Here is an 18,046-nt window from a genome sequence, read left to right on the forward strand (position 1 = left end):
TTACTTATGAACCTAGACAAGTAGCTGTTTAGTTACTTCTAGTAGGTTCTCTCTCTCGGAGAAGGCAATGGCACCCCACTCCAGTACTCTTGCCTGGAAAATCCCATGGACAGAGGAGGCTGGTAGGCTGCAGTCCATGGGGTCTCGAAGAGTCGGACACAACTGAGTGACTTCACTTTCACTTTTCACTTTCATGCACTGGAGAAGGAAATGGCAACCCCCTCCAGTGTTCTTGCCTGGAGAATCCCAGGGACGGGGGAGCCTAGTGGGCTGCCGTCTATGGGGTCGCACAGAGTCGGACACGACTGAAGCAACTTAGCAGCAGCAGTAGGCTCTCTGGTAGCTCAGTGGTAAAGAATCCTCCTGCCAATGAGGAGACACGGGTTCAATCTCTGGGTGGGGAAAATTCCCTGGAGGAGGAAATGGCAAGCCACTCCAGTAATCTTGCCTGGGGGAAATCCCATGGACAGAGGAGTCTGGCTGGCTACAGTCCATGGGACACAACTGAGCACACACACACTCACGCAGTAGGATCTCTGAAGATGAGCTTTCCAAAGGAACTGGTGGTGTAGGGTAAGGGAGTTAAGAGAAGGCAAGGTTCAGAAAAAGAATGAGACTGGCACTTTACAGGAACAGATCACTTTTAATGAGGCGAGAAAGGGCAGCAGTCAGATTAGTGAGCTGCTGCACTAACCCAAGAAAAGAGTAAGTATATATAGGCATGTATGTAGAAATCTACTGTCTTAAGGGGGCCTGTTCTTCTCCAAGGTTGTTCGGAGTAGTTATCTCTTAAACGGCTAGGGCAAGGAATTCTGGAGATCGGCCAGAGGCTGGACCTGCTGAAAGCTGGGCATAATCAACCTTAATGTCCATTTTCTTTTTCCTTCAGTGAGAGAGTTCTTTGTTTTGCATAGAATGGTAGGAAGGACCCGGAGGGGAGTTTTAACTCCAGGCTACTTTGAGCCATGTAACTTTCCTTCAGGTGGTCTTCTAGGTAAGCATCAAGGTGTTTAAGTCCTGGTCTTGCAGGTAGACAACCTTGATAGGGGACAAAGCTGTCGAATTTGCAGTCCTAACTCAATTATATATGTATTTCCTGTGGATGGTGAGTTCCTACTGGACTTTGAAGAGCTAGGAAAAGCTTTTCCTTTTCTTCTCTCTTCTTTTCTGACATATGCATTTCAGTGAGAAGGACATAACTTGCAAATGTGTGGCAAATTCAAGTTAGACTCCAATAGGCCAGGACTGGGGGTGGGAAGCACTGTTTACAACAGCTGAGATGTGGAAGCAACCTACGTGTCCATCACAAGATGAATGGATAAAGAAGCTGAGGGACATACATACAATGGACTACTACTCAGCCAGTGTGCTCTGAATAAGCAAACGGGGAGGTCTAGGTCAGCAAATGGGGAGGGGCAGAGATTCTGTCAACTGTCTCCCAAGGTCCTCTTTGCCGAAGTTCGATGGCCAGGAAGGTAGGGTTTCCCACAGACCTACTCGTGGATGTGCCTTTTCATCTATTGACACCGAAGGAAAGGGCTGTGACCAGGCAGTCTGGAGGAGCCTTGTTAGAGGATTACAGGAGAGTTGGGGAAAGACTGTCTTCCGTTTTCCCTGATGGTGAAAGAATCTCCTGGTGACGGAATGAGAACCTTGAGACAGCAGCAGTGTCATGAGCGCTGCCTCTTCATTTTTGCATTACTTCTCCTTTTTGTTTCTCTTCTTCTCTCCTCCTCCTCCCTCTTCTTCTTCACTTCTCCATAAACTGTTTCTGTGGCTGTTGGAGATGGGGGACCTGAAGTTGCTTTATTTGATTCCTGGGCATTAAAGTTCAGAGAAGACTGTGCAACTTTGTCAGTCTGAAAGGCATCAGCAGTGGTTGTTTAAGTCAGCGTCATGGGCCAGGCCCTCACCATGTCCGGGGTGACTCAGCATCCCAGGCTTTCATCCCTTTGAAACTTTTAGCTTCAGAGAAAGGCTTTTATTACCCATTTTTTTCTGCTTGCTAACGTTCTGGTGGGTGATCATTAGAAGAGATAGATTGTGAAATTCTACAATGGATATGAAGGAGGAAACACAACAGGCTCTATCTTGAAAGCAGAGCTCCATCTTGGGCTGGAATGTGGACTTTGAGCTATATGCCCAGTATCTATGGAAACGACATACCAACTGGAAAAACAGACCCCCGGAAGGAAGAGCCCCAGGGCTCTCCATCGCCTAAAAAAACCCCTAATTATCTGTGTAACTGAATAGAATCATACATTCTAAAACGCTTATTGGGGTATGACCACAAGCCTATTGATAAGGCATACGAATCATGGGTTAACTTTGATTGATTGTATCTTTCTTTTTCCTTTGTTCAGCTAGTTTCAGGGAGTTTTGGGGAGGTGGGTTTGGGCATGTATGCTTAGGGTATATAAGGTTTTCACAAAAACTGGTCAGGGTCTTTGGCTAAGAGGAGACTCTGCCTTGGGTCCGCTGGTGTAATAAACTGCACTCCACTATGTGCATTGTCCTTCTGAGTGAGTTTGTTTCCAGGAATGTGTGGTTACAACAGATACAATGATACAGCAATGAGAATAAATTAAGCACAACAGTGTACAATGAGATGGATGACTCATAATTTTGAATGAAAGAATCAGACACACGTGTAAGGTCATACTTTGTTTTTGCTATGTGGAAGAGCATGAACAGGCAGACCTATCTCATGCATTGGAAGTGAGGATGCTGGTTACTCTTTGAAGGGAAGTAACTGGAGGTCTTCTTTAGGGTACAAATGACATATTGATTGATTTGGGTGTTGCTAACATGGATTGTTCAACTCCTGAAAGTTCACAGATTTTTTTAGAAACAGGCTTTAAAAAATTTATTTTTGGCTGCGCTAGATCTTCGTTGCTGCAAACAGTCTTTCTCTGGTTGTGGGTAGCCGGGGATCCTTTTCATTGCAGTGCGCGGGCTTCTCATTGTGGTGGCTTCCTTTGTTGCCTTGCCTGGAGAATCCCATAGACAGAGTAGCCTGGCAGGCTATAGTCTGTTTGGCCACAAAGAGTTGGACACGACTGAACGACTAACACTTTCACTTTCTGCGGAGACTGAACCCTGTGCTCCTGCAGCTGTTGACCTTCAACACCCCCCCGAGGGAATTCAGGGGGGCATGAGGCACTCTGTGCTCCAGAGAATCTGGTGGGGTAGCTGGATATTTTCAGGAACTGATTTCATGATTCCCATCCTTGCATCTCATCTCTAGAAAAGCACTAAATCCCATCATGATGACATCACCTCCTCAGCAGAAAAGCTCTTACAGCGTGAGCACTTAATTGCCTTGAACTCCTCCTTCAACGAAATCTTATATTTTGACCTTCCCCGACTGCCTCTTTGGAGCAGGCTATCAGAGCTATCTGAGGTGCTGCCTCCCGGGCTGCAGTCCTCATTTTGCCCCCAGTGAAACCTAACTCGCAGCTCTCAAGTTGTACACCTTTTTTAGTCGACACCCCTCTAAATCAGATGGGGTGGGAACAACCATGTCCAAGGGAGAGCGGGGTACAGGAAGCGTGAAAACCAGGGAAGAAGAGACCCATAAAAATCGGTGCTGAGAAGCAGGGCTTTAGGAAGATTGAGGAGCAGATCCAGGCCAGAGATGGAGATGAAGTTTCCTTCCCTCTCCCAAGCAGGGCAGTCAGCCTCGGAGAAAGCAGAACAAGAGGAAAGGCGGCATACCCTACAGTTTATTTGAAAACAGAAAATACATCAGGGCTACTGTCACAGCCAAAGCAACCAAGATCCCAATTATGATGGTGGCAATGGTACCAGTTGTGAGTTTAGACCCAGAGTCTGTCGTGGAAAGAAAAGAGAAGAATAGAATGAATGAAAGTGACATTATTTTACAGCGGGAGGTGCTCTCCGAAAGAGCTGTCAACATTAAGTAGTCTCTACTTCTGCCTTCAAAATCGATTTTCTGTGGGAGAGCTGTTGTGTGGTGATTAGGTAACTAGATCCTTGTGATTTTCTTTCTCTCTCCATATATTTCTAGGTTGGTGACCAGAGTTGCCTCAGTTCCAATCTGGCCTTTTCTGCACACATATATTTCCCAAGGCTTTGGAAATGTAAGAAGGACTGATGGTTATTTTTGTATGTTACTATTTCCCACCTCTTCATGGTTTTGTATGTTATAACTTCCCACCTTTTCCTGGGGCTTCCCTGGTGGCTCAGATGGTAAAGAATCTGTCTGCAATGTAGGAGATGTGGGTTTGATCCCTGGATTGGGAAGATCCCCTGGAGGAGGAAATGGCAACCCACTCTAGTATTTTTGCCTGGAGAAGTCTATGGACAGAGGAGCCTGGGGGGCTACAGTCCATGGGATCGCAAAGAGTCAGACATGACTGAGTGACTAGCCCATGAAGGAGTCTTTTGGGCCTAGAAAAGAAAACAACAGTCTCAAAGGCCCTTGCTGAATCATCTAACTTCGGAGAAAACAAAACAGAACTTTAGGTCCCCCCTGATGCTCCAGGCCGGTTGCATCTATCTGGGACTTATGATCCCCTGTCCAGAAACCTTCCACCCCCTACATCTGCCCAGAAGACTTATCACCCCCTGCCCAACTACAAATGCCATCTCAACTAAAGAATACCCAAAACATCCCACCTGATTAACATTTCCCTTATCGCTTCCACAAACCTCCCTATAAATATGGAGCCTCCCTGATGCCTCTCTGTGCTCAGCCTGGTCGTTAGGCCGACTGTTGCCCCTCCTTGCCTGAATAAAGGTAACCTACTTCTGTTGAGGTCATCTTTCCTTTTTCTGCCTCGGCCCGAACTATACCTTATAGCCCACACATCACTTCCCACCTTTTCATGACTGCATCTTTCTCTGGGTACCAGGTGTGACGGGTATGAATATGTGCCTCTCAGGTGTCTTGTGGTGGGCATTTATTGATGGAAAGCCCTCTGAATTCACTGCCCCTTCGCACAGAGAACACCCTTCACACTGGCTTCCAGTAAGGATGTGAATTCAATAATTCTATGAGAAATGATAGGGCCTTCCCTGGTAGCTCAGCTGGTAAAGAATCTCCCTGCAATGCAGGAGACCCTGGTTTGATTCCTGGATTGGGAATACCTGTTGGAGAAGGGATAGGCTACCCACTGCAGTATTCTGGCCTGGAGAAGCTCTATACAGTCAGCAAAAACAAGACCAGGAGCTGACTGTGGCTCAGACCATGGACTCCTTATTGCAAAACTCAGACTTAAATTGAAGAAAGTAGGGAAAACCACTAGACCATTCAGGTATGACCTAAATCAAATCCCCTATGATTATACAGTGGAAGTGAGAAACAGATTCAAGGGATTAGATCTGATAGACAGAGTGCCTGATGAACTATGGATAGACGTTTGCGACATTGTACAGGAGGCAGTGATCAAGACCATCCTGAAGAAAAAGAAATGCGAAAAGGAAAAATGGTTGCTGAGGAGACCTTACAAATAGCTGAGAAAAGTAGAGAAGCCAAAGGCAGAGGAGAAAAGGAAAGATATATCCATCTGAATGCAGACTTCCAAAGAATAACAAGGAGAGATAAGAGAGCCTTCCTCAGTGATCACTGCAAAGAAATAGAGGAAAACAATAAAATGGGAAAGACAAGAGATCTCTTCAAGAAAGTTAGAGATACCAAGGGAACATTTCATGCAAAGATGGGCACAATAAAGGACAGAAATGTTATGAACCTAACAGAAGCAGAAGATATTAAGAAGAGGTGGCAAGACTACACAGAAGAACCATACAAAAAAGATCTTCATGATCCAGATAACCACGATGGTGTGATCACTCACCTAGAGCCAGACATCCTAGAACACAAAGTCAAGTGGGCTTTAGGAAGCATGACTACAAGCAAAGCTAGCAGAGGTGATTTAATTCCAGTTCCAGCGACTGAATTGAACTGATGAGAAATGATCTTCCTCCATGGGTGACTTTAGCTCAAGGACTCCCCATCAGCTTTGCAGACACTCTCTAAAACTGCACTGCAGCCTAAAACTTCCTTCCTTCTCTTTCTTTTTCACTTGGGTCAGATATGCCTTGCGGTCTGAGGACTTTCCCAGGCTCCTCCCACTCCTGCCCCACTTTCCTAAACAGGCATTCTCCCAGTAAATGTTTTGTATGTCTCATGCCATCTTGGCTGCATCTCAAGGATAAAAAGTATCATACCAGACAAGAAACCTTCCAGTCAAATCCTTTTTTTTTCCTCTCCCATATTTAGTCAGTAACATGTTCCTATGAGTCTTTTGTTTTATTCTTTCCCTCCCTTCCAATATGTAATATTTTTTGCATCACTTTGTTTTTTATTTCTGTTTTCCTTACTAGTCAACTCAAATCTGAAGATGAATGCTGATGTTAGCTATTGTTATGAGATACTTATTATATGACAGACTCTCTGCTATATACTTAACACATACCACATTTGATTCATATAATAACCCTGAACATTCAGTTCAGTTCAGTCGCTCAGTCTTGTCTGACTCTTTGCGACCCCATGGTCTGCAGCACACCAGGCTTCCCTGTTCATCACCAACTCCCAGAGCTTGCTCAAACTCATGTCCATTGAGTTGGTGATGCCATCCAACCATCTCATCCTCTGTCATCCCCTTCTCCTGCCTTCAATCTTTCCCAGCATCAGGGTCTTTTCAAATGAGTCAGTTCTTTGAATCAGGTGCCCAAAGTATTGGAGTTCAGCTTCAGTGTCAGTCCTTCTAATGAATATTCAGGACTGATTTCCTTTAGGATTGACTGGTTGGATCTCCTTGCAGTCCAAGGGACTCTCAAGAGTCTTCTCCAAGACCACAGTTCAAAACCATCAATTCTTTGGCACTCAGCTTTCTTTATAGTCCAACTCTCACATCCATACATAACTGCTGGAAAAACCACAGCTTTGACTAGATGGACCTTTGTTTGTCTCTGTTTTTTAACATGCTATCTAGGTTGGTCATAGCTTTTCTTCCAAGGAGCAAGTGTCTTTTAATTTCATGGCTGCAGTCACCATCTGCAGTGATTTTGGAGCCCAAGAAAATAAAGTCTGTCACTGCTTCCACTGTTTCCCCATCTATTTGCCATCAAGTGATGGGACCGGATGCCACGATCTCCGTTTTTTGAATGTTGTGTTTTAAGCAAGCTTTTTCATTCTCCTCTTTCACTTTCATCAAGACGCTCTTTAGTTCCTCTTCACTTTCTGCCATAAGGGTGGTATCATCTGCGTATCTGAGGTTATTGATATTTCTCCTGGCAATCTTGATTCCAGCTTATGCTTCATCCAGCCCGGCATTTCGCATGATGTACTCTGTATTCAGTTCAGTTCAGTTGCTCAGTCGTGTCTCTTTGCGACCCCATGAACCGCAGCACGCCAGGCCTCCCTGTCCATCACCAACTCCCGGAGTTCACTCAGACTCACGTCCATCGAGTCAGTGATGCCATACAGCCATCTCATCCTCTGTCATCCCCTTCTCCTCCTGCCCCCAAATCCCTCCCAGCATCAGAGTCTTTTCCAATGAGTCAACTCGTCGCATGAGGTGGCCTGAGTACTGAAGTTTCAGCTTTAGCATCATTCCTTCCAAAGAAATCCCAGGGCTGATCTCTTTCAGAATGGACTGGTTGGATCTCCTTGCAGTCCAAGGGACTCTCAAGAGTCTTCTCCAACACCACAGTTCAAAAGCATCAATTCTTCGGTGCTCAGCCTTCTTCACAGTCCAACTCTCACATCCATACATGACCACAGGAAAAACCATAGCCTTGACTAGACAGACCTTTGTTGGCAAAGAAATGTCTCTGCTTTTGAATATGCTATCTAGGTTGGTCATAACTTTCCTTCCAAGGAGTAAGCGTCTTTTAATTTCATGGCTGCAGTCACCATCTGCAGTGATTTTGGAGCCCAAGAAAATAAAGTCTGTCACTGCTTCCACTGTTTCCCCATCTATTTCCCATGAAGTGATGGGACCGGATTCCATGATCTTTGTTTTCTGAATGTTGAGCTTTAAGCCAACTTTTCCACTCTCCTCTTTCACTTTCATCCAGAGGCTTTTTAGTTCCTCTTCACTTTCTGCCATAAGGGTGGTGTCATCTGAATATCTGAGGTTATTGATATTTCTCCCGGCAATCTTGATTCCAGCTTGTGCTTCTTCCAGTCCAGCGTTTCTCATGATATACTCTGCATATAAGTTAAATAAACAGGGTGACAACATACAACCTTGACATACTCCTTTCTCAATTTGGAACCAGTCTGTTATTCCACATCCGGTTCTAACTGTTGCTTCTTGACCTGCATACAGATTTCTCAGGAGGCAGGTAAGGTGGTCTGGTGTTCCCACCTCTTAAGAATTTTCCACAGTTTGTTGTGATCCACACAGTCAAAGGCTTTGGTGTAATCAATAAAGCAGAAGTAGATGTTTTTCTGGAATTCCCTTGCTTTTTCTATGATTCAATGGATTTTGGCAATTTGATCTCTGGTTCCTCTGTCTTTTCTAAATCCTGCTTGAACATCTAGAATTTCACAGCTCACATACTATTGAAGCCTGGCTTGGAGAATTTGGGGCATTACTTTGCTAGCATGTGAGATGAGTGCAATTGTACGGTAGCGTGAACATTCTTTGGCATTGCCTTTCTTTGGGATTGGAATGAAAACTGACCTTTTCCAGTCCTGTGGCCACTGCTGAGTTTTCCCAGTTTGCTGGCAGATTGAGTGCAGGTCAACATTATTTCCACTTAATAGATGAAAAACCCAAGACTTCCAGTGATGATAAAAAAGAAGGTACCCAAAGTCATATAACTAATAAGAGGTGGATCTAGTGTAGTCCTTGACTGTAGGAATACCTGATTTTATAGAGCCCAATGGTAGTAATAGTAACAATAGCATCTAATAGTTATCGAACATTTCCTCAGCATGTGGCATTTTAACTAAGGGTTTAATTGAATAGTATGTTAAATCTTTGAAACAATGACATGAAGCAGAGACCTTTTAGTATGATTTCAGTTGAGGACTCTGAGGCTCAGTGAAGTTAAGAATCTCATGCAAGAATTTATAATTATAAATGGTTACCTTAAAAAAGAAGAAAGATCTCAAATCAACAACCAAATGTCACAACTGAAGGAACTCGCAAAAGCAGAACAAACCATACCAGAAGCTAGCAGAAGGAAAGACATAATAACAGCTAGAGTGGAGATAAATAAAATAGAGAATGGAAAAGTAATGAGAGAAAAAACAATAAAACGAGAAATTGGTTCTTCAAAAAAGAATAAGAAAGGCTTCCCTGGTGGCTCAGTGGTAAAGAATTTGTCTGCCAGTTCAGGAGACACGGGTTTGACCCTTGATCTGGGAAGATCCCACACACCGTAGAGCAGCTGAGCCTGTGCTCCACAACTACCGAGCCTGTGCTCGAGAGCCAGGGAGTTGCAATTACTGAGCCCACGGGCTGCGACTACTGAAGTCCGTAGGCCCTAGAGCCCATTCTCCAGAACGAGAGAGGCCACCGCAATGAGACGCCCGTGCACCGCAACTCGAGAGTAAACCCCACTCACCACAGCTAGAGAAGAGCCAACACAGCAGTGAAGACCCAACCCAGCAAAGTCAATCAATAACTGGGGGGAAAAGATGAACAATTTTGACACAACTTTAACTAGACTGATCAAGAAAAACAGGGAAGATTCAGATTACTAAAATCAGCAAGGAAAGTGGGGACATTGCTACTAATTCTCAAGAAATAATGAGTTATAGGAGTATTATGAATAATTGTATGCCAACAAATTGTATAACTTCAGTAAAATGGACAAATTCCTAGAAACACAGATGCTACCAAAGTGGAATCACAAAGACTGCGACCCCATGGACTGTAGCCTGCCAGGCTCCTCTGTCTACAGACTTCTCCAGGCAAGAATACTGGAGTGGATTGCCATGCCCTCCTCCAGGAGAATCTTCCTGACCCAGGGATTGAACCTGCATCTTTTACATTTCCTACCTTGGCAGACAGGTTCTTTACTACTAGCGCTACGTGGGAAGCTCCAGTGTTATAGAGGCCATATATTAAAACCCGCATCTAACACCATTCTAAGTGTGAAAGACTGAAAGTTTTCCCTCTAAGATCAAGAACAAGATAAGGATGCCTGCTTTTGCCACTTCTATTCAAAACAATATTAAAAGTAATAGACAGGGCTTCCCTGGTGGCTCAGTGGTGAAGAGTCCACCTGCCAATGCAGGAGACATGGGTTCCACCCCAATGTGAGAAGATCCCATATGCAATGGAGTAATTAAGCCTGTGCAAAAAAGCCCACACAGCTACAAAGACCCAGCCCGGCCAAAAATTAAAAAAAAAATTATTTTAAAAATTAATTAATAAAAAAGTGCCCATTGCATTAAGAACCTATATCAGGTATCTCGTTTAATTCTAATAAAACTTTGTGAATTACAAAAAATAACTTTAAAAAAGGTAACAGACCAATTCGGTGCCAAAGAAAGAAAAAATATAAAAGACACTGAAATTGTCAATTAAGAAGCAAAATTAACTGTTTGCAGAGGATGTGGCCTTATTAACAGAAAACCCTAAAAATTTCACAAAAAACTGTTAGGTGTGATAAACAAATTTGATAGAGCTGCAGGATATGAAACCAACACATAAATGCAATTGTATTTCTATATATGAACAGCGAACAACATGAAAAGAAAAATTAAAAACTTCCCTTTATATGTTATACGAAGGAGATAAGGCTAAAACTCCCCTTGACAAAAATGGCAGAGGCCTTTGGACCTGACAATATGCATACAGTTAAGGAACTGCTACCTGAATCATAGTATCTAACCATTATTTTTATAAAAATAAATTCCACTTACAACAGCATCAATAAGAATAAAATTTAGGAATTTTGGAGCTGACAGACTTGTACAAGAGAAACTAAAAAAATTTTTTTTTCAAAGGAAAAACATAGTATAAGAAATTAAAGAAGACATGAATAAATGAAAAGTGTTCATGGACTGGAAGACTTAATATCGCTTAGATGAAAATACTAACCAAGGTGTACTGGATATATGTGGGTAACGATTGCAAAACTATATGAATGGACTTAATACCACTGAGCTATAAACTTCAAAATTATTTCCATGATAAATCTTACATTTTTTTTTTTTACCATATAAAGATAGTGTACCAGAAAAAAAAAAAATTCTTGTACAAGGTCACAGAGTAAATGCCAGCCCCAGGAATTAGAAACTTACTGTATTTTTTTTTCTGTGTGTGTGTGTGTGTGTGTGTGCATGTTTGTGTGTGTGTGTTAGTCACCCAGTCGTGTCCAACTCTTTGCAGCCCCATGGACTGTAGCTTGCCAGGCTCCTCTGTCCATGGAATTCTCTAGGCAAGAATATTGGAGTGGGTAGTCATTCCCTTCTCCAGGGGAATCTTCCCAACTTAGGGATCAAACTCGGATCTCCTACACTGCAGGCAGATTCTTCATCCTCTGAGCCACCAGGGAAGCCCCCCACCTTTTATTTTCAGAGATGGAGCTATGAAGATTTTGCCATCTTTTTATTGTAATAGTCTCCTCACTGATACTCTGCCTGCTGTGACCTCGATCCATCGTGCACCCCGTAGGTGGAGCCATGCTCTTGGGAAGATGGAGCATGGGACAAGCGGTCACTTACCTTTCACCTTCAGCTCAAAGGTCTCACTTCTGTTGGAAGTGCCTATGTTGGAGATCTCACACTGATAATCCCCGGCATTTTCCTTCTTGATGGGGTCTATGGTGAGGTTCTTGCCGTCCTTGGACAGGAAGACGTTCTTTGCGGATTTGAGTTGCTGCTTGTTGAAGATCCACTTGACGCTGATGTCCATTTCGTTTGTGATACAGGTCATGACCACCTTGTTCTCTTTTTCTCTGACCATGGGGTCACTGACTTGGATGGAGGGCCGCTGCAGCAGGCCTGTGGAGAGAACGGAGGAGGTGACTGCCTGAGGCCAGGTCAGCGACAGGGGGCCAAGCTCCTTCCTCGGGTGTCTTTGCCACTGCTGGGGCCCAGGGAGCTCTGTAAAGGTGACCCCGAGGAGGACCCTGAGCCTGTGAACAAGGCTGTGGGTCTCTCTTCAAGAGCGGATGTGTGAGGCGAAGGCTCCCTTTCCTCCCTCACCCAATACCTGGATGACCCTGACCTGTCCACTAGACATCTCTGTAGTGCCTACTCAATCCACGTGTACAGCATCCTCAGCCTGAAGCGAAACTTTTCCTGTGAACTTTGATGGACCCTTTCCTAGAACTTCCTCTGGTTCTAAAAAGTTTCAGGTCTCATTCGTTATATACCCTTCTGTGTACGTTACGGAAGACAGTTTTGCCACCCCTGTGTATCTGTGGGGCCGAGGGAACTTTACACAAAGCAGGAAAGGCAATTACTTCTCTTTTAAAAATTTATTACTGGCTTTCCCGGAGGCTTACAGGTAAAAGATCTACTTGCCAATGCAGGAGACGTGGGTTAGATCCCTGGGTCAGGAAGACCCCCTGGAGAAGGCCATGGCAACCCACTCTAGTGTTCTTGCCTGGGAAATCCCATGGACAGAGGAGCCTGGAGGGTTATGGTCGATGCAGTCACAAAGAGTCAGACCTGACTGAAGAACTAAGCAACAACAACAAAATAATTTATTAGGGAATGAAGATGGCCATGTCCAGTCTCCTGGTCTGGATGTGTATAGTGACAGTGACCCTCTGAGCTTGGTACAATGTTGCTGGAAAGATTTCCAACCATAACCACCCCTCATTTTCCATCACTCTGCGTCTGAGACATTAATGTGTTACTCCCGTCATACGGTGATGACAGCTGAAGCTCATTCTCCTGGTGACCTGGGGAAAGTGGCTCGTGCTGGAGCCTCACAGAGGCTGCTGCTCCCAGATTTCTCAGTCCTTTACTATCACCTGGGAGGGTGCGCGTGGCCACAAGCCAGGCTGGGAACAGGGAAGTCAGTCAATTAGGGAAATATTTGTGGAAGGCTTAAGGGCAGGGGGTGGGGGCTTCCCTGATGGCTCAGCTGATAAAGAACCTGCCAGCCAATTCAGGAGACAAGAGATGTGAGTTCGATTCCTAGGTCGGGAAGATTCCCTGGAGAAGGAAATGGCAACCTGCTCCAGTATTTGTGCCTAGAGAATCCCATGGACAGAAGAGCCTGGTGGGCTACAGTCCATAGGGTTGCAAAGAGTTAGATGTGACTGAGCGCACACGTTTGCGTCTAAGGGTAGGGAAGCTGTGCAGATCAGGGCCAGTCCTTGGCGGAATGAAGGAGAAAGAAGGTGAGAGACATGGAAGGGGCAGAGACAGCGAGAGATGTCCATTTACAAGTGACTTCAAACATCCAGAGGTGCAAGAGCCCCACTGCCCAGAAGCAGGACCCCTGCCCCCCACCCCTGGAAACCCTCCCACGGCAGAGCAGCCTCACAGTCACCATGAGACTCGGCTCCCAGTGCGCTTTAGGGGCAGGTGATCAGAGGATAAAACACGGCTCCCCTCCCTGGAGAGACAGGCACAGGCATGGCCAGAGCCTCCTAGGACTCTGCATCCAGATTCCAGCGCCTGAAGAGATCATAGATCATTCATCTGTCCTTATTCCTTCCGCCCTTCCCTCCCCAAAGAGACACTGAGAGCCTGTTGCCTGTCAGGCCCTGTGCTGGCTGCAGGTATAGACTGGGGAGTGAGGAACTGAGTCCTTTCCATTTCACTCCAGTGGGAGTGACACCCAGCACCTCCAGTAACCAGCAAGTAAATGACCTCTGGTTCACTCAGTGCAAGGAGCTTGTCCATCGGCTACCTAAGGAGGGGAGGCCTGGACATTCCTGTCACTGACTTGATGGTTGATGCAGGTAATTTAGTTCTAGAATACAGAGAAATAATTCTGAATAAACAGAACTCAGGGGAAGGACTGGACTCTACACCTGCTCAGATGCGGCTCTTGGGGCAGAGCGCTGGCTGGTGACCTGCTGAGAAACCTTGGCCTCAGGGATCTGGGGAATCATCCGCCCCAGTCAGCCCCGCCTGGGAGGCCAACACCCACCAGCGGCACAGGTTCCCCATGGTCGCTGAATAATTCAGAATAATAATTCTGAATAAACAGAATTATTTCTCTGTTTCCCTGTGACACTCTCTCCCTCTGAGTTGGGGATGCCCCAAAAGAAAGGATCTGAACCAACAGCTGGCTTCTGCATTCCTAGATATTATAATAAGGCCCCTGGGATGGAGGAGAGGTGGAGCTGTGCTGCTGGCCTGACCCTGATTGGGCAGTTATGGTCTGTGTGATGAGCTCTGATTCACTGAATGCATCCCCCTGTACCTCACTTTCTTTTCCATAAAATAGGATAAATGGTAAATGATCTCTGGACTGTCGGTGTACTGTAATGACCTTAAGTCGTTCATAATTAATGACCTGAAGCTGGGCATAGTACTGTGCTAATTCGTTTCAATCCTGCCCGACTCTGTGTGACCCCATGGACTGTAGCCCACCAGGCTCCTCTGTCCATGGGGTTCTCCAGGCAAGAATACTGCAGTGAGTTGCCATTTCCTTCTCCAAGGGATCTTCCCGACCCAGGGATTAGACCTGCGTCTCCTACATTGCAGCTGGTTTCTTTACCACTAGCGCCACTTGGGAAGCCCAAATCATTCATAATTAATTACCTAAAGCTGAACATAGAAGAGTCACCAAATAAACTGTTTACTATTATTTGCGTCCACAGGAGAGGGCTCCCTGGGCTGCTCGCTGAGGGGTGAGGAGCTGTCGGGAGCGTCTTCTCTCCTCTGGTCCTTCTTGGGGATGCTGACCTTCCTCTGGAGTCTCCTCTGACCCCCAGGGGGTCGGCTAACAGCGTGGGAACCCAGCCTAGCCTGCTTTCCATGCTGAGTCTCAGGGGAAGGACTGGACTCTACCCCTGCTCAGATGCGGCTCTTGGGGCAGAGCCCTGGCTGGTGACCTGCTGAGAAACCTTGGCCTCAGGGATCTGGGGAATCATCCACCCCAATCAGCCCCCCCCAGGAGGCCAACACCCACCAGCGGCACAGGTTCCCCATGGTCGCTGGAGCCGGGACCCTGGGACGGGGTCTGGGGGGGCTTCCCCGTGGGCCTGAGCTTCCCTGAGGATCCCTCAGGCCAGGGCCCTGCTGGTCCTGCAGGGTCTTCCTCAGGGTCATGGTCGCAGGGAGGGAGCCAGGGGGGCTGGACTGAGAGTGCTCTCCCTCTGCTGAGTCCCTCCCATCAGACCGTCCTCTCTTCTGCAGTGTCTGCAGGGTCCAGATCCCCTGAGTGGAATTTGGACCCTTTGGAGTTTGTCTCCATAGTGTGTGCCCTGCACTGAATGTTCAAACCCCAACACGGGACATAATGCAGAGGGAGACAGAGGCGCCATTCGGGTCTGTCAGTCCTGAGAGTGTGAGCAGAATGCACCTCACCCAACACCCCGAGGGCAGAGAGGAAGCACTCACTGTATACTTGGAGCTGTCCAGAAGCCGAAACGTTAGTTAAATCAGCCTTTACAGTGATCACGGTGTAGGTTCCTGCGTCCTGCTTCTTGACGGACTGGATTACCAGGGAGCCATTGGGTTTTATTGTCTCTCGACCGGTGTGTGAAGGCCCAGGTGTGTGTGAATTGTTAATTATTTGGTAGGCTTCAATCGCAGCTCTTTGATCGACCCTGTTCCCTCTGAACCAGCCATAGCCGATGATCAACCCTTCCTTTTCGAGGATGTTAAAAACAGCGACCGACCCTTCTGCAGCAAGTGGGGGCACCGTGTCAACAGTGAGGCGGGCAGTGGTGGGCAGGGTCCAGAAGGATAAGAGTGAGACTAGGACGGAAGAGAGAGGAATCAGTTAATATTCTGACCTGTGTGGGGGATGGGGAAATGGTGCCCTGGGTCCTGAGCAGGTCTCTTCATCCCTCAGCCTTGGTGTGTGTTTTTATACTGTGTGTGTGTGTGTGTGCGTGTGTGTGTGTATACGTCCTGTTGGTTCAAGGTCAGCAGCATGACCCCCGTCACTTCAGCCCCTCTGGGTTCGTTTTTTCCTCTGCTTCCCCACTGTCCCCTGGCTCACTCCCTCGCTGCCCTCACACGCCTGCTCACACTCAGGGCCTCTTGGGAGATGCCCCTCCCCCCGACCAGCTGCTGTAAAGACCCTCGGTGCTCACTTGCTGACCTTCCCCGTCCCTTTCCTGCGTGACGCCTGCAGCACCTGCCAGCACGCTCTCCATCTCTCTGCTCGTCTGTCTTCCTCCCCACAGAGCGCGGGCTCCGTGAGGGCAGGGGCTTGTCCGATTTTCTTGTACCCAAATTCCTGGTGAAGGAACCTCTACAGCCTGGTGTTTGTCAACTTTTAAGAGTTGTAGGGAAGGGTGTTGTTTAGTGTCCTGGTGTGTTCTTTCTGGAGTAACACCCAGACATAAATTGTTATTATTGTCATCAGTCTTTAACAGTTATTGCTCAGTGAAGAATAATTTCTTAAATAACTTGTAAAACCTACAGCAGTTGAGCCTTCCCGCCCCTCACCAGCTCTAGTTCATGGAGAGTCTCCTGTGGCTGAGGCCCCCACCCTCCCCTGCTCCCCTCTCCTCTGCGCTCAGGTCTGAACACAAGCCCTCTGTCCCCTCTCAGAGCCCTGTCTCCCCCAGACACCAGCCAGTCTCTTCTTCTCCAGTCTCTGCCCACTCCCTGAAAACTGTCCCCTCTCACCTGCCGGGAGGAGCCTGTTCCAGGGGACATGCCTCCTGCTTGCAGGGCCTGACGGGGGCTCCATGGTGCCTGCTGTCTGCTGTGTCCCTCTCTCTGCGAGGAGAACTTCTAGTCGAGAAACGCTCACAAGCCCTGCAGTCCTCGTGCGAGCTCCGCTGTCCTTTCCCCTGTGAGCTGGGCCTCCTCCGGGGGCAGGAGCACTTCACTGGGTCACGTGGCCCGGGGCGGGGTCTCTGCCCAGGCCCCGCCCTCTGCCTCCCCTCTCCTCCTTCCCTCCCTAGTGGCCCCCCTCCCCCTTCCCCCTCTGTATTTCTATTCCCTGAACTCTGCTGAGTCCTCTGCCTTCTACAGCAGTGATTCTCCACCTACACACACACACGTACACACACCCTACACACACTCCACACACCTATACAAACACAGCTACAAACACACATCTACACACACCCCTGCACACACACCCCTACACACACACTTGTGTGGACAAGCACAAACCTGGGGTGTCCAGTTCCGGGGTCCCCACTCTTCTGGACCAGATGCACACTCAGCCTCCCCCACAGCCCTCCCTCATCCCCTTCTGGCTTTTGCCTTCAGAGCAGGAGCCTGGCAGGGGAGGTTCATCAGGAACTTTTATCACAGGGACGTCATCCCCACAATGCATGGGAATCACCTGTGGAGCCTCATGAAGACTGCAAACCCCCAGGTGACACCTTTGAAATGTTTTAGCAGCTGCTCTGGTCACGCGCTTCCCCAGCCTGGCTGAGACTTCATAATATGGGGCGGGGCAGCCTCTACCCAACTTCTGTGCACAGGGAGGGTCTGCAGATCCTATTAAAATGCAGAGCCTGACTCAGCAGGTGTGGGGTGGACCTGAGAGTCTGCATCTAACAAGCTCTCAGGTGATGCTGACCACACTGAACTGTGGGGCACACTTTCAATAGCAAGGATGGTGACAAGTCAAATGAGAGGCCCACCCACCCAGGGTCTGCCTCTGCCGCGCTCTGGTCTGGGGTCTGTCCGCATGACACAGAGACCCCGGGATCTCCAAAACTGGTGATAGTTTCTGTGGTGACATAGAAACCCAGATGGGTGCCCCAGGTCTTCCCGTTGTTCTCAAATATCTGAGAAGGTTAAGGTCATAGATGACTCTGGAGGAGAGAAAGGGGTCAGCTGAGTGATGACTGGTGAGGGGACCTGACCTCCACTTTCGAGTATCACCAGCCTGGCGTCTGTCAGGAGGAGCTGCAGATTGCAGGTGAGAAGGGAAAGGTTTCCTGTGTGTCCTGGGAAGAGAGGAACCTGGTGCTGGAGAGTGGGCTGACTGTGGGCTCCCTGGTC

At 47.4% G+C, this 18,046-nt stretch overlaps 1 protein-coding gene and 1 non-coding gene across 7 annotated transcripts; one reads left to right on the forward strand and one right to left on the reverse strand.

Moving 5' to 3' along the window:
* Positions 1-631: 631 nt before the first annotated feature.
* On the reverse strand, positions 632-17,313 carry LOC129630892 (carcinoembryonic antigen-related cell adhesion molecule 21-like). Of its 6 annotated transcripts, none has more exons than XM_055551459.1 (5): positions 17,204-17,313; positions 16,709-16,891; positions 15,467-15,826; positions 11,660-11,938; positions 632-1,777 (listed from the first exon to the last, which is right to left on the reverse strand). In XM_055551459.1, the coding sequence occupies exons 2-5, from the start codon at positions 16,770-16,772 to the stop codon at positions 1,671-1,673; spliced, it is 810 nt and encodes a 269-aa protein (XP_055407434.1). In that variant the 5' UTR covers positions 16,773-16,891; positions 17,204-17,313; the 3' UTR covers positions 632-1,670. The 6 variants fall into 6 exon arrangements, with proteins under 6 accessions (XP_055407434.1, XP_055407438.1, XP_055407435.1 ...); XM_055551463.1 differs by having other exon boundaries at positions 632-1,859; XM_055551460.1 differs by lacking the exon at positions 632-1,777 and adding an exon at positions 1,872-3,031.
* LOC129632635 (U6atac minor spliceosomal RNA) lies at positions 10,711-10,835 on the forward strand. Its single transcript, XR_008704625.1, has one exon. It is a non-coding gene; the product is annotated as a U6atac minor spliceosomal RNA (small nuclear RNA).
* Positions 17,314-18,046: the final 733 nt, after the last annotated feature.

The sequence above is a fragment of the Bubalus kerabau genome, chromosome 17 (assembly GCF_029407905.1).
Source record: "Bubalus kerabau isolate K-KA32 ecotype Philippines breed swamp buffalo chromosome 17, PCC_UOA_SB_1v2, whole genome shotgun sequence".
Taxonomy (NCBI): domain Eukaryota; kingdom Metazoa; phylum Chordata; class Mammalia; order Artiodactyla; family Bovidae; genus Bubalus; species Bubalus kerabau.